At 39.0% G+C, this 17,231-nt stretch overlaps 1 protein-coding gene across 2 annotated transcripts in view; it reads right to left on the bottom strand.

The window, feature by feature from the left end:
• The window catches only part of UMAD1 (UBAP1-MVB12-associated (UMA) domain containing 1), an 86,830-nt gene that overhangs the window by 20,825 nt on the left and 48,774 nt on the right, over positions 1-17,231 (bottom strand). For both annotated transcript variants that reach the window (XR_008209683.1, XM_052696444.1), the window contains exon 3: positions 13,314-13,399. Coding sequence is in view for 1 of the 2 variants with exons in the window: in XM_052696444.1 (XP_052552404.1) it covers positions 13,314-13,399 (86 nt within the window). In the remaining variant the exon portion in view is untranslated. The remainder of the gene's footprint in view (positions 1-13,313; positions 13,400-17,231) is intronic.

Here is a 17,231-nt window from a genome sequence, read left to right as displayed (position 1 = left end):
CATGAGCTCACAGCAGAAATGAGAAAAGATCTCAAGATTTCCTATTCCAGTTCCACACATCAACCACTACTATCTTTCCCAAGAAAAACAAAACCAAAACATGCCTAAAATAGTTTAAAATGTTCACATTCACAGAAAGTCGTATTTTAGACTGTCTTATTGTATCGATTCACCAACAAATTATACAGTGCAAAAGATACATAACCTGGGGAGGACGGCCGTGTAATACGATGTGCAAACCCCACCGGTGGTAGGAAAACTCCAGCCAAAGTCAGCCTGGCCATACATCCCTGCTGCCATGCTGTTCAGAGAAGAACAGCTTAAAAATGAGAGGGAAATTAAAGTATGCCACAGAGGTGAGGGAGTGAGGCTGGCCCTTCTGCATTCTTATCGCATTCCAAAAGTACAGCTCCAGAGTGCAGAGATGAAGGCAGCAACAGAGACAGCAAGCAACACCTTGCCCTGAAAATAGGCAGCTGGAGAACTGTTATGTTTGCAGTTTTAATCCTTGAATACTGTGGATCTCATCTTTTTACTTGATGTACAGTGTCACATGCACTATGGCAGTATCTGTTATCTACCAGCTATCTACACACACAGAAAAAAATGTTCCCGTCCTGAAAAATTCAGGGTGAATAATTATCTGAACCCTCTTACAATGATATTCAGATAATGGCTTCATGTGCAAGATGTTATCAAGCTGGATACAATTTTGCACTTCACAGAATCATAGAATCACCAAGGTTGGGAAAGATCATCCAGTCCAACCATCCACCTATCAACAATATTTCCCACTAAACCATGTCTCTCAGTGCTACATCTCCATGTTTCTTGAACACTTCCAGGGACGGTACTCCACCACCTCCCTGGGCAGCCTGTTCCAGCTCCTCACACTCCTTTGGAGAAGTTTTCCCTAATGATCAACCTGAATTGCCCCTGGTATAACTTGATGTCATTCCCTCTCATCCTATTGCTAGTTACATGTGAGAAGAAACTGACTCCCACCTCGCCTCAACCTCACTTCAGATAGCTGTAGGGAGCAATAAGATCACCTCTGAGCCTCTTCTCCAGACTAAATAATCCCAGTTCCTTCAGCTGCTTCTCATAAGATTTGTGCTCCAGACCCTCACCAGTTTAGTTGCCCATCCAGGGCATGATTTTCTAATTATAAAGACAGCCACTCCAGTTAAAAGTCTTCAGTACAGCCAACCTGACCAGCAGGCTTTTACAGCATCTGTGGTAACAAAACAATGAACTGGAAGCTCCAGTAGAGAACATCAGGCACCCACCAAGGCTAAAATTGCCCAAGCTGGTTAGAATGCAAACACCAGCACAAAGCCACGCTGCACAACCAGAAGTCAAGGTTATGAAATGGCTCATGTTTTCATGCATGCATTCCTCAAGCACATATAGAACTGCAAGTCCTAGAGAATTTGATATCCCACATTAGTCACACTGGTTTCTGCTTAAATGTCTAATTTATTTATCCCAAATACAATCCATTCAGAGCGTATTCTCTGGACATTAGCTAAATAAAGCACTGCCAAATGCTATGACACACAATCCCACTATGAGAAATATTAATTGAATGCACTTAGAATATCATCAAACAATTTACATTTCAGCAAGCACCAGGGAGTTGAAAAATCAGTTAAAATTACAGAAGGTATAGTGCTCAGATTCTATTCCAATAAGGAAGGTGCTCTCTTCACTCTTGGCTTGGAATCCAAATGAAGAGGGGATAAAAGAAACTGCGTGTAAACATACATGGTAGTTGACTACCAGATACCAACTGTGCTATGACAGCAATGGCACAGTACGTTATTTCAAAACTAACAAAGTATAAAATTATCCTCTAAAGTAAATTCCTCATCTTATGCTCTTATACTGTTACTTTTCATGTTCCTCAGATGCATTTAAAAACATCTAATTTGCTGCAGCTACGTGTGCTAACGACAAAGTCTGCCAAGGAGTCTCGTAAGAAAGAAAATTCATGGTTTGCAGTGCACTTGGAAACCAGATTTACAGTGCTCTGAAGAAGAATCAAAGATCAGTGCTAGCATTATTATTATACACATTATTGAACAAGCTTTTCTACCAAGAAATGATTTACCTCAAGAAATTTGTACTTTCTGTAAAAGAGGCTTTTTTTCTTTTTTCTTTTTCCCCAGAAGCAGATCCATTTCCCTTAAAAAGCCAGCCTTAAGAAACTATCGACAGGTTCCATATTCCAAGCTGTCTAGTAAATATTCAGCAATATCATAACTGCAAAAGACAGAGACTGATAACACTGCTGCTGATACAGAAATATTTTCTTCAATTCAGGCAATTTTGCAGTATGAGGGCAAATAGTGTATCCTAATGCATCTTAAAACTTCGGTAGCATTGTGCAGTTAGCTCTGATGTATCAAGAAGCAGAGACTGTCTTAGTGGACTGTTCTTCCAATTGTGTCTCAGTTGATGCTTTTACGATATTCATTGGGCCTTTTTAGAAAATCTGTAGGGATTCCAGAGGCATCACCACTAATGACAATGAATGGCTTTGCCATTACTTTTTGTATTTGAAAAGAGGAGCAGGTGGGAAAATAAAAAAACACTTGAAAGGCTTGTTTGCACTTTGTATTCAGAAGTTTAAGCTTGAAATAAAGGGCAGGAGGGGTGGAAAAAGTGTACATGACATCATAGTTTCTAATGTCACAAGAACGCAAACCTGAACACAGGAACAAAAAACCCCACGCCCTGCACACCAGTAAGTTTGTGGCCTATGTCTTCACAGAATATACTCAGACCAGTAAAACAGGAACACCACTGAAATGGCACAGAAACCTCATGTGAATCTTGAGAGCTGAACGGCTTGAAGGTTTAACGGGCTGTTGTGCTGTTTCTACTATGGGACAACAGAAGTGGATAGAGGGAAGAGTGCAGGCCACCTCGCACTGGCTGCAATACCATAATGCCTGGTGTTGGCAACGGTCAGAGAATTTCTTAAGAGGAATGCAGGCATAACCATAATGCTAGTGGCCATCTGGCACACAGAGCCAGGATGGAGTTCTCTCAGAGGCTTTTAGAGCTATGGTTGCTGTCAATGGAAATCAGCTTCCCCGGTCGGTTTGGGCTCTTGTTTCCCAACTTTTTATAACTCCCATTCTGTAACACAGCACTGAGCTGTTTGTCCTAAAGAGCTGCTGCGAAGTTCTTGTTATGAGCCTGCCCCAGCCTGAGCATTCAGTGTTTAATAAGTGTTCCTTGTCCCTTCCAACAGCTAGAAATGATAAACAGAGAAAGCACTGCGGGACTGCTATCTGAACTGCTGATATCCTGAATGTTCCATGGTTAAGATTCATTAGTTTAATGGTCCTGGTAAATACTAGAGATGCTTGTGAGTTTTATTTATTAAATACCTGTAAAATGCAAGTTCACTCTGGAAAGTATTTTTAAGTACCACAAATGACTGCAAATCTGGTGTGTAACTACCTCATTTACTCATGCTAGAGGAAAAACACTGTTTTCTTAGTTAACAGTTTTGCAAACTTCAACTGAAACAAGATTGAGCTTCTGTTTTACTTGACTTCCTAAAATGCTGATTCAACACAAGGAACAGCTGTCTCAATGTCTTAATTTCCAAACATAACTACAATAATATTTGTGTCATAGGAATTTGGAGTACCTAAACTTTTAAAATGAATATACCTAGATTTCTATGCACCAAAACACCATCAAACTGTATAAACCAAAAAGGCAGAACTGCAAAGGTCCCAAACCAATAACTGATCTAAATAAGAGATGGCTCTGCTCTGAGCTCTGCCACTCAGCGTATAAAAATGTCACGTAGTCAGAGAAGCCTGATCTTTAGCTGAGCATTACGAGAGGTTTGCAATACCAGGCACAAAAGCTTTAAGCCCTGCACTAGTGAGGTAGGGCCCTAATTTCTTTTTTCTTTAATAGAATTCATTTTCTTTTACCCCTTTCCTGGAGCCAGGGGCATTCTTGCACACAAATGATTTTGCCAACAATAAGACATCAGAAATCAGTCTATCTGGGAGCAGTTTGGCACTGTATCATGAGATCCTTCTAAAGCAATATGTTTTATGATTAATTCTTTGAACAATTATAGTTGCTCTGGAAGCAGAACATCATTCCTGTCCTTATCCCTCCTTTCATCCCAGCCCATTCTAGCACTCTGTGCTACTTCAGGATGCTTATGGGTTTTTATGCCCCTCAGCAGCAGGGTTCCTGCTCCTGCTGCCTCCCCATGCCTCTAAGCGCTCAGGGCACTGTCCTATCAGGTGAATTTTGAACATTTCCCCCTCAACGTGAGCGCTGTGATAAGAATGATCTTGGAAGTGAGAGTGGTTCAGCCTATCAAGTTCCCCTGTTCCTATGAAGCACCACACAAGCTATTCATAGCAACGATCTCACACAGCACAATAAGCAACACCAACAATATTCAGCGTGCCGTGATTGTGCCGGTGCCAGGAAACGCTGCTAACTGGGCCAGATCGTGGCTGTATTTTTTTCTCTGTAGTGTGTATGCTGAAAGATTAAAAAGGTCATGAAAATTACTACAGTGAGTAAACGGTGAGCCAGAAGAACTGTGATTGAAAATACAGGCGGCTCTAAGCACCCAGCAGTGCATCCCACAGCCACAAATCTGAAGTGAAGGACGAGTCAATATGCTGCAACACAAACAGAGGAGAATGATAAATGCTGATGAGGGATTTCTTCTGCAACTTCAGTGCAAAGGCACCAAAAACTCAGATTTATTTTGTTACCCTTGTTCCTGACGTAATACTAACCTCATACTAACTACTAAAATGCAGTCATCTGCTGAAGCAACTGAACCATGAATGAGTACTTTGTATGTGGGGAATAATTTCTGAGTAACTGGAATGCAAATATTCCTCTAAAAATATTCTTTTAGTAGATCTGAAATGAGAAGCAAAGGTTGTGTTTTAACTGTTCATTTCTTCATATCTTCTCAAGATATATTGATTTTTCTATAAAACTAATTGCATATTTAAGCAAACAGTATTTAAATAATGAGTTTAAAGTTAGCAGCTACGTTCAATCTCTGTGGTTAATGACAGGATCTGAGTTTCTCCACATTGCTCTAGGTAAAAAAAGAAAAATTCTGATGACTTTTTGGGCAGCTGATGTCTGACCAAAAGAAGCAGATGGAGTCCCTGCCTCCATGACTTTATCTCTTGTTCCCAATCCCTGCAACAGCAGAAGCTCCAGAATGGCAAGCTAGAATTACAGGGGAAAGATAAATTTCCTCTGAAATAGCACATGGTCATGGAGCAGAGCCTCTAAAAAGGAGTGACAATGCTGCATTTTGCTGCATTATTCCATGTGTATGAAAATGCAAGGACTGGAAAGAGTAAGGAAGAACTCTACCTGAGAAAACGTAGAAAAGTTAATTAAAAATAAAAGGTTAGTAAGAAAATATTTAGCAAGCACGGTTTCACTAAAGAAGTCAGTAATTTTGTCAGCAAAGTGAACCAAGAAGGAAAAGCTGCTGAAATCAGAAGTTACAATGATGTTTTCGTTTCAGAAGAAAAGTAAATCTCTCCATGAGTCTAGACAACGGCATGCCTCCCTACAAGGTAAATATCAACAAGAGGGAAAACACAGATAGGTAACTGGCATCTACAACAAGAGGAAAGAGAAAGGCAATGACCTTGAATTTGGCTTTCTGAAATTAGTAACTGTCCATAGTGATTACAGAAAAAGATTAGTAATTTGAGCCCACGTGAAGCCTTCTCCAGTGTAACAGCAAATCCTGTTTTCTGTGGTCCGTCCTCAAGTTCTGTAAGACAGCTGATCCTCTAGGTCTTCTCACCAGCATCTCTCCTCAGTTTTAAGGCATTTCAGGCAGATACACTGTGCAGTACTGTACTAAGGGCTTTACTCCAAGGTTTTTATCCTGAGGTATAAAATCAGTGTTTGTGGCAAGTCTAGTAATATATTGCAGCTAAAAATTAAAAATATTCCAATGCTAAAAAAAGGGTCAAGTATCTACTAATGCAACTTTCTACCTGGTCTCCCTACAGAGATTCAAGCCAATAAAGGAAGGATGGATATCTGCCTCTAAGTTATGCCATGCACAGTGTGTAATGGTAGCACTTGTCAAGAGCACCTTCTGCACAGAGAGGGCTTATCCAAAATCAGAGCTCACAAAACAACAAAGTGGTCCTCAGCACCTATTGCTTAGGCTTTTGTGACACATGGATGAGAGCAAGATGATTTTCAGAGAAGAGGAATAAATAAGACAAAAAGAAACAAATACTGGTCATTTCTTTCAGCTCTGTGGACCTTGTGGTTCTCTGTAAAAGGAAGATAACTGGACCACAGTGAAAAGAAAGGGCAATTTCTCAATACTTAAAATAGATTCATTTTTATCAAACATTGGCAAAAATTGCATTGTGACACTAGAAAAGTATTCTAAACATTTATGATCATGTGGAATCAAACAAAAAATTGCAAACAAGCCAATTTTATCTTCATATATAATTAAAAAGCACTTCAAGACAAATTTTGCTATGAGCTACCCAGTGGAGAGTCTTTTTAAATTCCAACACAGTGAAGGAGTGGTGAAGTTTTGAGAGAAACTTTTTAAGGTACGAATTAAAGCAAAAGCACGCTGTGGAGGAAGGATCAAATCACATTGATGGAAATCACACAAAAACGTATTCCTGTATTATCAATACTTGCATTTTGGACTGAAATAGGGCAGTTTTCACATCATTTTTTCCTTGACTTTAAAACAGACTGGTTACTGCTGGTTTTTGTTTTATTTATTTTTTCCCTGATAGTGGCAGAGAAACTAATCTAAGGACACTGCTACTTTCCTTATGTGACGTTTAGAGTAATTATTAATAAGCTGACCCATACTGTGGTCTTTCAGCCACCATTTTGCGCTAATGCATCACACTGTAAATATCACACTTCCATCAGGCTGTGTTAGCACACTGTTTCATCAAGTGATGTATGATCTAAAATGTATTTTAGATCAATTTTAATATTTTGAAAGCCCAGAAGGGTTACTCCCAGAGGCAGGATGACTGACCAATCAATGTGTTGACAGCAGCAAAGTGAACCAGCATTACTGGCTTTTAGTCCAACCGCATGCATTTGGGCAAGAGATACAGGGTAGGCAATCGTTTTATCTAGGGATTAAGTTAGTCAGAAGATTTCAAAATTAGACAAAGCCTGAAAATGTGAACATCTGGGCATCCAATTTTAGCATCTCCTTTACAACTAATAATCCAATGTAACTGAATAAGCATGCAATTACAGTAAGCGTACAATGAATCTCTGCCCAAACTAAATAGCAAGGTATGCAAACTGTGTTTCTGCATACACGTGCCTTGGTCATCATATGGAGCATATGCACCTAGCTCTCAAAAATGCAGAGGCTGTCAATCAGGACAATTTTACTATTTTATTAACTTCTACATGTGGGTGTATATGGTGCTCATTATAGGTACTAAACAACGAAAATGTAACATGGCTGTGTGCCATTCTTTCCCTCCAGGAGGCAGTTCTCCCTCCTGTTGCACACATCCCACCGATGGGCAGATCAATCCCATCCCAGCTCCGAGTTCCAGCATGGCAGGAACTCGAGCTCCGAGTTCCAGCATGGCGGATCCCAAATGTCTCCGCTGGGGCTATGCTCCAAGTTACAAGTGTACTCTAACCACACAGAATGTTCAAAGCTTCTTTTGAAAAGAATGTTAAGCATCCTCAGTTCTTGTCACAATGAAACCTCAACCATAAGTTAAACAAAGGGACTACATTACAAGTAGCACTAACTTGCAAAGTACCACAGAAAAGTGTTTTGTAATAAAGCTGCATTACGTTTTTTTGAGAGTGAAGAGGAAGCTGGTGGCAGCCACGTCAATTCACACCTCTCCATTCCCAATCCAGTTCCCTAGATCTAAAAATATAATACTACCCTTTAAAAAAAAGGACACTGACATCATTCTTGACATTACTATAATTACTACAGATCTGAAGTAACCTCCACTGTCTATGATGATATACAGATGAGTTTAACTAACCACTTTAGGATTGAAAAAACTCCTAGAAGGCAGTACTCTTCTAACACATGACCAGCTCTTATTGGTTGACTCTAGGTCACTAGATCATGAGAGTTTATAAAACACTGCTTGTGAAGCCACAGTAACTTGTCCTTTGTGATGTGCAGAAGCAGACTTTCTTATGGATGATCATACTGCTTAAATTTTACACATGCATACATGTATACATAATACATTTATACAAAACACATACACACCCACACACCTGCACCCCCCAGGCTGCCCACCTGTGGATGGCAAGCAGAAGTCCCCTGGTCAGTACGTTCTGGAGATCTTCCTAGTATGAGAAGACCCCTTAGATATTTTGATTATCAAGTAGGTAGCAATACAAACAGTGTAATTAAGCTTTATGAAGTTCAGATGCTATTAGAGTGTAAAAGCTGATTTTTAGCTGACTGGGCTGTTTACCTTCTTTCCCAGTAAGATCTCAACCACGTAGTGTGACTTCCTTATCATACAGTAGCTCTGCTTTGAAGGGATTCTCAATCTGTGTCTGCACAGTAAATGCAAGTCCTCCAGCTGCGTATCATACATGCATGGAATGGAGGGAGCTACGAACGATGATGTTCATTGCAAAATATCAACACTGAAAACGATTAATCTCTTCAAAAGTTTGTAAAAACTTCACTTCCTATAGCTAAAACTCATACACAAGAGTCGAGTAAAGCAGATCTTTCTTCTGAAGGCACCAGCATTCAGAGAAAAGTATGCGCTTGATGACCTGATGTTACAATCTTATTCCAGTCCCTCCTAAGAGTGGATAATTTCATTAAGTGATTACTGCTTACATGCCCAATTAAGAAGAGAGAAAATATGAACCAACACACTTTAAGGGCTTTATAGATGAAGAAGAAATACTTGTAGTTAATACGACATATGACAAGCAATTAATCTAACCAGGACACAGCTAGAATCCCAGCTTAAGAAGGTTTTTTTTTTTTTTTTTCCTCTCTTTTTTTTTTTTTCTTTTTTTAATAACATTTTCTATAAACATTATCATTTGTCAGAGTGGAGCAGACTAACCACAAACACTGGCCAATAATTGTAATGATTTTGATATATCAACCACTTTCTCTAAAGCAAAAGTGGGGAATTTAAAATGATGCAGTAAAACTGACCCAGAACATCCATTCTGAGCCTTTAAATGCAGGAACTCTGAATGGAAAACTATGAGCTGGGTGACTGACTAAATGAAGGCACCATCAGTAATACCTCGTTTTCTGCTAACTTGTAAAAATATTCACGACAGCCAGGGTTTGTAAAAACTGGACAATACAAGGTCTGGAAGAACGAATTAGTATACACATATATTTAAAAGGAAAAGAAGGTAACATTAGCATTATTCGTATCCTGGAATTATATCAGACAATTGCCAGGTGATCTGCTCTAAAGGAGATCTTAAAAGTCTAACACATTCAGCAAGACTTTCTTCAGAACAGTAAAAGTAACAATAAATTCTTTTCTGTTCACTTTTTTACTGTGCGCTCAACCTCCACTATCTCTTCCTTGACATTTTATATCTTCTGTCTTTCCCATTAACAAATACAGCCAAAGAAATTGCTATTTACAGTTATGTAGAATCCTTAAATAGCAGAGCTTTAAAAGGGATCAATGTAATGAGGATATTATCTGCAAATTCTGATACAAAAGTTTGGGGTTTTTTTCTAATTTATTTGGGAACTCAGCCAAAACAGTGCACTGTGCAGTGTCTCCATGCAAAAAGCCATGGATAACTGTAAATTTACTTCAGGAAACATGGCCCTTCTATCTGCTACATTCCCAGTTTGTAATATTAAATTATGCCAAGAAAGGTCACAAGAGCTATAACAGAATGACTGCAATTCATAACAAAGGCTATGTCCTATGAAGATAAGTATCACAGCAAGGTATATAATTAAGAGTGGCTATAACAACAACATATAAATTAGGTACTTATGGATTAAGCAATCCCTTGGAGGATTCTCTCTTGCCCTAGAAAGCATGTAAAAAGCTCCTTAGATAGAAGGCAATACCAATTGAGTATCTGAAGGAGAAATAGGACTATAAAATAAACCAAAATCCAACACGCAATAAGAGAAAAAATCTTAATTCACAATCTAAATACAGCTCTCATTTTTGGTGGTTTATTTTAATACACTTACTGGTATGGTTTCCACCCATTAAATCTGCTGACATGTGTTGGCTAAAGAGCGTACGTCAGATTATCCAGAAGTGCCATATCAAATAAACATGAACTGCTTCTTAAGGTGACAGTAGGGAGATGCAAAACACTGCAACTATTATCAGATTTTTTTTTCTTTCTTGCATCAATGTAATAATCCCAGGTGCCCTGCACACCAGACATACAATAATCTTCATAAATCCTAATTCACAGCCATACCATCTGTCAAAAATATTTTTCATGTCTCCTAATAGACACGCTATATAATTGCTCTCACAGTAGGACAAAAACACACGGTTGCACTAATTTGCTCTACCAGTGGAACAGCTCATTACAAAAAATAACCCCATCACGTTACGGGGGCTTCTAGCACTCTGCATATACAAACCTATACACTTCCATTTGGTTACTTTCTGTAACCTTGAATTCCCAATGAAAGCAGATAAAGATTGAATTATCTAGAATGGAAAACCCACAAGCATGAAAAAAACAATCCATAATCTCTCTATCGTGATGGTGTTGCAGTTACAACTAGATGCTTTGCGTTTCACTGTCACGAAGAGACAAATCTAAGTTCCCAGTCCTGCAGAGCACTGAGCACTTTGGCCCACATCCAGAAAAGCACTTAAACATGCATGCAACTTGTAGTCCACAAGCCTGAAGCAGCTTCTGTGGGATGGCACATGCTAATGGGGATGGTGCACACCTGTGGGTGCTGTGTGCTTGACTGTGCCCAGAGCGCTCATTACCCTGCCTGACCTCCAAGTTCCCTAGGATTAAGCGGGCATCAGAACCCTTGCAAGCTGGTGATGGAGAAGATGCTTTACGTGGGACTCTTCACAGCAGGAGATTCTGTCTCCACTGTATAGCAGAGTGAAGCTGGTCAGTGAAAACACCAACGAGGCTGCAGATACCTGCAGTTCCTCTAACAGCACCACACGCAACATGGAAACCTCACAAAACAACGCAGATTGCAGGGACTGCCATTGCTACAGGAGCTTCTGTTAAATGTTGGAAGTTGCAGCAAAACAATCTTGTCTCAAGATTTAATTTGTGCATTAGTTTTATATAAATACAGCAACACTGCACAAACATATGTACTTGAGAATTCAATAGCTGTGCAGAAAATGAATCCAGTAGTACCTAAATGGGAAATTCCAAGGACTACAATGGTTACAAAAACATACTCCAGAAAACATGTTCTTCAAAAATCAAACGCAACAACCTCATTTCCTTTTCAGATAAGGAAGTGACCCATAAACAAAGCATGACTTTATTCTTTAAATCATATTTCTAAAAGAACCTATTCATGTTCCACAAAGTCAACACCTATTAAGTTGTCAAATGTATAATGTGTTAAAACAGAAGCAAATTTCCAGCAACTTTACTGTTCAACTATGCATGGAAAATATCTGGTATTACACTGCAGCTTAACAAATCTATTTCAACGTACTGTACTATGTTTCTGAAGTATTCTTGTTTTAATGATAACAAGTTCATTATTTCAATTAATGTCCCACGCCTCTAGGACATACTGAGTACATAAAAACGCTTTTCCAGTTTTCTTAAATTGGTAGATTTCTCCCACAAATTTATAAAAATACACTCACTGCTGTAAACAGAAATATTGCTTTCCTAAGAGCCAAACCTATCAATTTCATTTCCATGGTCTCTATTCAATTTGAGAAATTGAGAACTCCTCCAAGTAAACATGAAGTTCAAACACATGAAATCCAGAGACTGGAATTAAAATGCTGTCTCTCAATTTAACTGGCGTTGATTCATACAAGCATTTTGGTGACATGTAAGCCTTTCAATATAAAAAATAAATATTTATTCTATTTTCATGGTAACACTTGCTATTTTATTTTGAAAACTGCTTCTTTCCTCTAACTCATAAGCATGCAGTTCCTACTCTGAAGCTCCACAGAACTGCAGTCACTGGCAGCTCACAACACCTAGTGAGAACACCACAATAAGAGAAACTATGTCTGTGCAGTCAGTAACCACAATACCATGGCATTTTACCTCCTCAAAATGGCAAAACACTTTGCTCAGATGTGCCTGGATTCAGAAATCAGACTAAAGTTTTGCTATTAACTCGAGCTGATTTATAATCCTATGTTATCAAAAGGCAAAGCTTTCACGGATGGTGAATGAAAAATTTCCATATAAGGCACAGTTTTTAATTAAAAATTAAAAATGAGAATCTAGAGTGCGCCCCCACAGGCACTGCCCAATCTTAGATTAGCAAAGTGACACACACACCTCTGATACTCCAAAGGCTTACAAGGGCTTAGCAGTAATAATGCTACAATGGTGCTGGGATGAGAGAGAGATATGGTTAGTTCTGATATGAGAAAGAGACAGGGAAATAATGGATTAAGGGGAAAAAACAGTGCCACAAAAACAACAAAAAATAAAGTGAAATGTTATCTTGTAAATGTCTAAGATTATGTAGCAATGGAAAACAGGCTCATGCTTATTGCAAAAGCACTTTTAAAGCAGAAAAAAATGCACGTAGGCTATATGCTGAAATCTTTTGGAAAGGTATACATAGATTAAATATTAAATAAACAAGAGGACATTCATATTTACAGTCACATAGCACTGAAACAGAAAGCAAACACAGTGAAGAAAGTCCATTATACTCACACGTTTACAACATGTGAGTTACAAAGGTGGCTGTGGAAATAACTTATGTAAACGTCTGACATTTTCCATCACTGCACTAATACTTGTACACAATTCATTAACACCCTAGCCACAGTTCCATTGTTACAAATCTCAAGTATAAAAACAAGATACACAGCAATAACCACACAGTCCAGCCTTATATCTGCATTTTTTTCCATTCAATATTGGTGGTCATTATAGTATTACCACCTAAATTTTAATAATGCTTCTTTTATGATGGATGGCAAGAAAGGCTGAGTTAGCACTTAATCAACATATATGAACATGCTGAAACCTTCTACAGCACATTCACACTTCTCACATGAGTTGCTATCAAAGCTTCTTCATGCATGAGTAAAGTAGCAGTCTCCTACCTGTGGAGGCTGGTTGTACACTGGTCTGGTCTCAGGAAATGAAGCTTTGTCCTTTGCCTCTCTATTTTGGTCATCAGCTGTGTCACCTATCAAAGTCAGAAAATACCTATTAAGTCACTAAAATCCTTCATCTCAGGGAGGAAGAAAACATCTTAAGTCTTCCTAAAATCAAATTGCACAATTTCTTTAGAAAGGGAAAACTCTGTTGCCCAAGTTACATTTTACACTGAACACAAGCATTGAGAAGCAGTCTCTAAAAACTGCAAGTAAATATGTCTCTAACAGTTAAAGTTACAGAGAAACAGAAAGGGAGCAGGGCGTTTCTTTTTGAAGACTTTAGGACCAGTAAGTCTTAACAGTGGCAACACCTCAAGCAGAGGAGACATAACAGTGGGAGGATCTGGTGTAATGGCCACAGCTGAGCATGTGTCAGTTATGTCTCAGGCCCAGGTCAAACTAGGACACGTGTGGCCACTCCATTCTCATTTACAACCTAGGCTCTGCACAGGGCATATCTGAGCACGAGTGCCGAAACAGAGGCGTAACGCATGCAGAGCATATGCAGATCCCTAGTTTTGTCCATCCAGGAAAATTACTGGAGGACAGGCTGGCCACTGCTTTTCTCCCACAGCATGGACATGGCTACCTCTGCCCAGGATGGCACTGACAACACCGATACCAGTTTACTTAAAAAACTGCAGCTGGTGCCAATCTCAGATGAGCAGCCCTCAGCAATAAACTGACAGAGTAATTAAGTGGTATTAGAGAGAGAAGTAACATTAGTAACTTTTTCAAAAATGTGAAGGTAGTAAAACAAATCTACCAATAAAAAAAACAACCCAAACCAACCCACTATCTTCTGTAATTGTCTTTGTCTGAGAGAGGCTGCACAACAAACTGTGAAGATCCTGTGGTTTATCTCCTTATGCTGTTAGTGCTACTCAGCAAATAGTTTGTAAGAAACAACGTAGAGAGATGAAAAAGATTCAGCTGCATAATTCTGGTTTTATTTTTATTTGAATGGATGGTGCTTTCTGCAGCAGATTATTTTGAAAGTCTGCATTCTTAAAAAGTGTCCTGCAGCCACAGTTCTAAATGAAAAGGTTCACGTTACTTTAGTTTTACTCCTTTGGTAAGCCTGTGCTTGTGGCTTTGCTAGAAGCAGGGCACCTGGAAGAGCCCATCAGGACAGCGGCCAGCTTCTGCCCATGCCCAATGAGCCTGGAAGCTGGTGGCACCTGGGGCCATGCAGCCCTGCACCAAGCTGTCATACACCCCAAAGGACCCTTGGGTACATTGCAGTACCTAGTAAAATATCTTATAAAAACAAGTAGAGACATTTAGTCATTGGGTATGCTTTTAATGTGTTTTAATAACTGTAGGTCACTAGTGCATACTAGCTCCATTTATGTCTAAGCTTCTCACAATCCTTTCTGGAACTGAAAAATGCTTCTTGGTAAACTGGTAATTCTCTATATAAAATACTCCAAAGTATTCGCATTCACATCATCTCTTCTAAAAAAGAAAGGGAGTGGGAGGAGTGGAAAAAAAGAGAACAAAGGAGATTAGGAGTCAGTTCATCTGCACTTCTTCCCCACAGTACTCCAAGAAAACAAAATTCGTAAGCACCTATAATGATATAAGTAATGGCCATGAAAATAAACTCCATCAGACCTTTAGTTTACATGCCTAATGAAGGAGACGACTGCAAAGAAAAACTAACTGTGGCCTTGTAAATGCAATGAAATGTTGCAAAAACTTGAGGAGGCATGAAAATAGTCCGCAGATGCAGGAAGGAGAGACTGAGGGATGATTTTGATACATTTGCAAACAAGTTTAAACTAGCAAATTTAGCAAGATCAGCTTCACCAGAAGCAAGGCTGCTTAAGAATCAACTACCTGAGGAAGCAGCAGAATGTCCACCTCTGAAGGATTTTCAAAAGAAGTTGAAGAAACATCTGTTATGAATGCTTTCAGTCCTGCCAACACAAGGAGGATGAATGACCTTTTGTGCTCCCTCCCAGTCCTACATTCAATAAAAGATGCAGGAGGAAAAACACAGGATACCCCTCCCTGAGATCAGGATTTGTCAGGGGAACTTGTGCTGGCTGCAGGGAGCCTCGTGAAGATGTGAGCAGGCTGCAGCTAGCTGGACAAAGCCTAATCTGGAGTGAAAGGGCAGAGCCGGTTAGCCGGTCAGCAGCAAAGGGACAGCTAATTGAGATCAGTGAGGTGACTCACGTGGGTATAGTCGGGTGTATGCAGAAGCATAGCAAGAGTGTTACAAGGGAAATTCTGTCTCTTTGTCCTTACAGATCGTCCTTAGAAAGCGCTTGAAAGTTTTTATACTCAAGGAAACTGAAGATCAATTTGATATGTGCTAATGCCATCTGGAATATACTCTTTTTCCTGTGATTAGATTTCCTTAAGATGAAAATAAATGATAGCTTGAAATCAGAACCAGAAAGTCAAAAATGTAAAAATGATCACAAGAAAAGAACAAGAATAGCTTACTGGGAGAGAAAAAAAAGTATCTTTTCACTTCAAACTCTGACATCCAGCTCCCACAGGTGGCAAGTTCATACTATCTACAGTTTTTCACAATTCAAGCTGACTTTGTAAAATGAACTTTAATGCAGATCTCTTGCTAAAACAAAAGTGCAAATGGGAAAACCTCAGCATCCTTCCAAGTTTTCAGTTATACAGTCCTGCAAACATAACACACAAATATTTATAAAGATGAGTATTATTTGAGTTAATGAAATTATAGGCAGCTCTAGATTAAACTACCTAAGATGTCCACGAGAATAGAACAGTCTTCTGGAGAAAACACTATTTCTGGTTTTCTTCTTTGCTTGGTTCCTATTTCAAGTATCCAAATAGATTAATCATCCTAATTTCTATTAGCCCAAGTGATTAATTAACTTTCACATACCTGCCCAAACCCAGGCTCTCCTAGCTCTATCAGTTCCCAGCCTTATCATGTTTGCCATAACCAACCCATCCTGTTTTGCCACCCCCAATTTTTTTGCTCAGCTTGCCTTGGTTTCCCATTGACCTCAGTTCTAATCTCTTCCTTAACTGCAAGTCCAAGTTTCTCTTCCCTTGTCAGTCTTGCTTCTCAAATGCTTCCCTCTGATGCAATTTTCCCCTTCTCCCTACAATTTCTTCTTGTCTACCCAGATGTTTGGAAGGTGGAGGAAGGTGAACCCTAGACATCACATGAGAGCAGACTTTTGGGAGCAGGACCTAAGACGGGTAATTTTGAGCACCTTACAAATTAAACTTTATAGTCCTTGGCCTAAAGAAAAAACTCTTACAGATTCCTGATACAAGTAGGTATGTAATTATAATTTTGCCAAACTAAGCAGTGGAGTTCTGGCTCTGAAAAAAATCAAGAACACACAACCTCAGTAGGCAGGGCTATCAGCACTCCCCATCCAGCCTTTCATCAGAACTGAATGGTAAATATGTTGATAGATAAAGTCAGAGGGACCACTGTAATCATCCTGCCTAACCTCCAGATAAATACAGGCAATAAGATTTCTTGAATTAATTTGTTTGAACTAGAGCAAGTTTAAAGCTGTATTTTAATGAAGAGATAACAGGCAAAATGATTCATTTTACAAGACAATTAGATTCTGGCTCATATATCTTTTGGCTTAAAAGCATTATGCAAAGTTTTAGTCATAAAACTCATATTAAAAAAACTGAAGTCATGTATTTAATACATCATGTACTATTTTGAGAATCTAAGCATTAGTAATGAAGGATGTTGTGTGCAATGTAATTTGGTTTAAACATCAGCAGCATAATTAGTGACATACAGGAGATCACTTGGTGAATTTATCAGGAAAAAAATCATGCTTCTTCCTGAAAAATATTCTCTTACTAAACAATGGAAATATATCTTCAAAT

Source organism: Tympanuchus pallidicinctus, unplaced genomic scaffold (assembly GCF_026119805.1).
Source record: "Tympanuchus pallidicinctus isolate F22 unplaced genomic scaffold, pur_lepc_1.0 scaffold3, whole genome shotgun sequence".
Taxonomy (NCBI): domain Eukaryota; kingdom Metazoa; phylum Chordata; class Aves; order Galliformes; family Phasianidae; genus Tympanuchus; species Tympanuchus pallidicinctus.
Note: the sequence above shows the minus strand (reverse complement) of the source record. Positions and strands in the feature narration are given on the sequence as shown.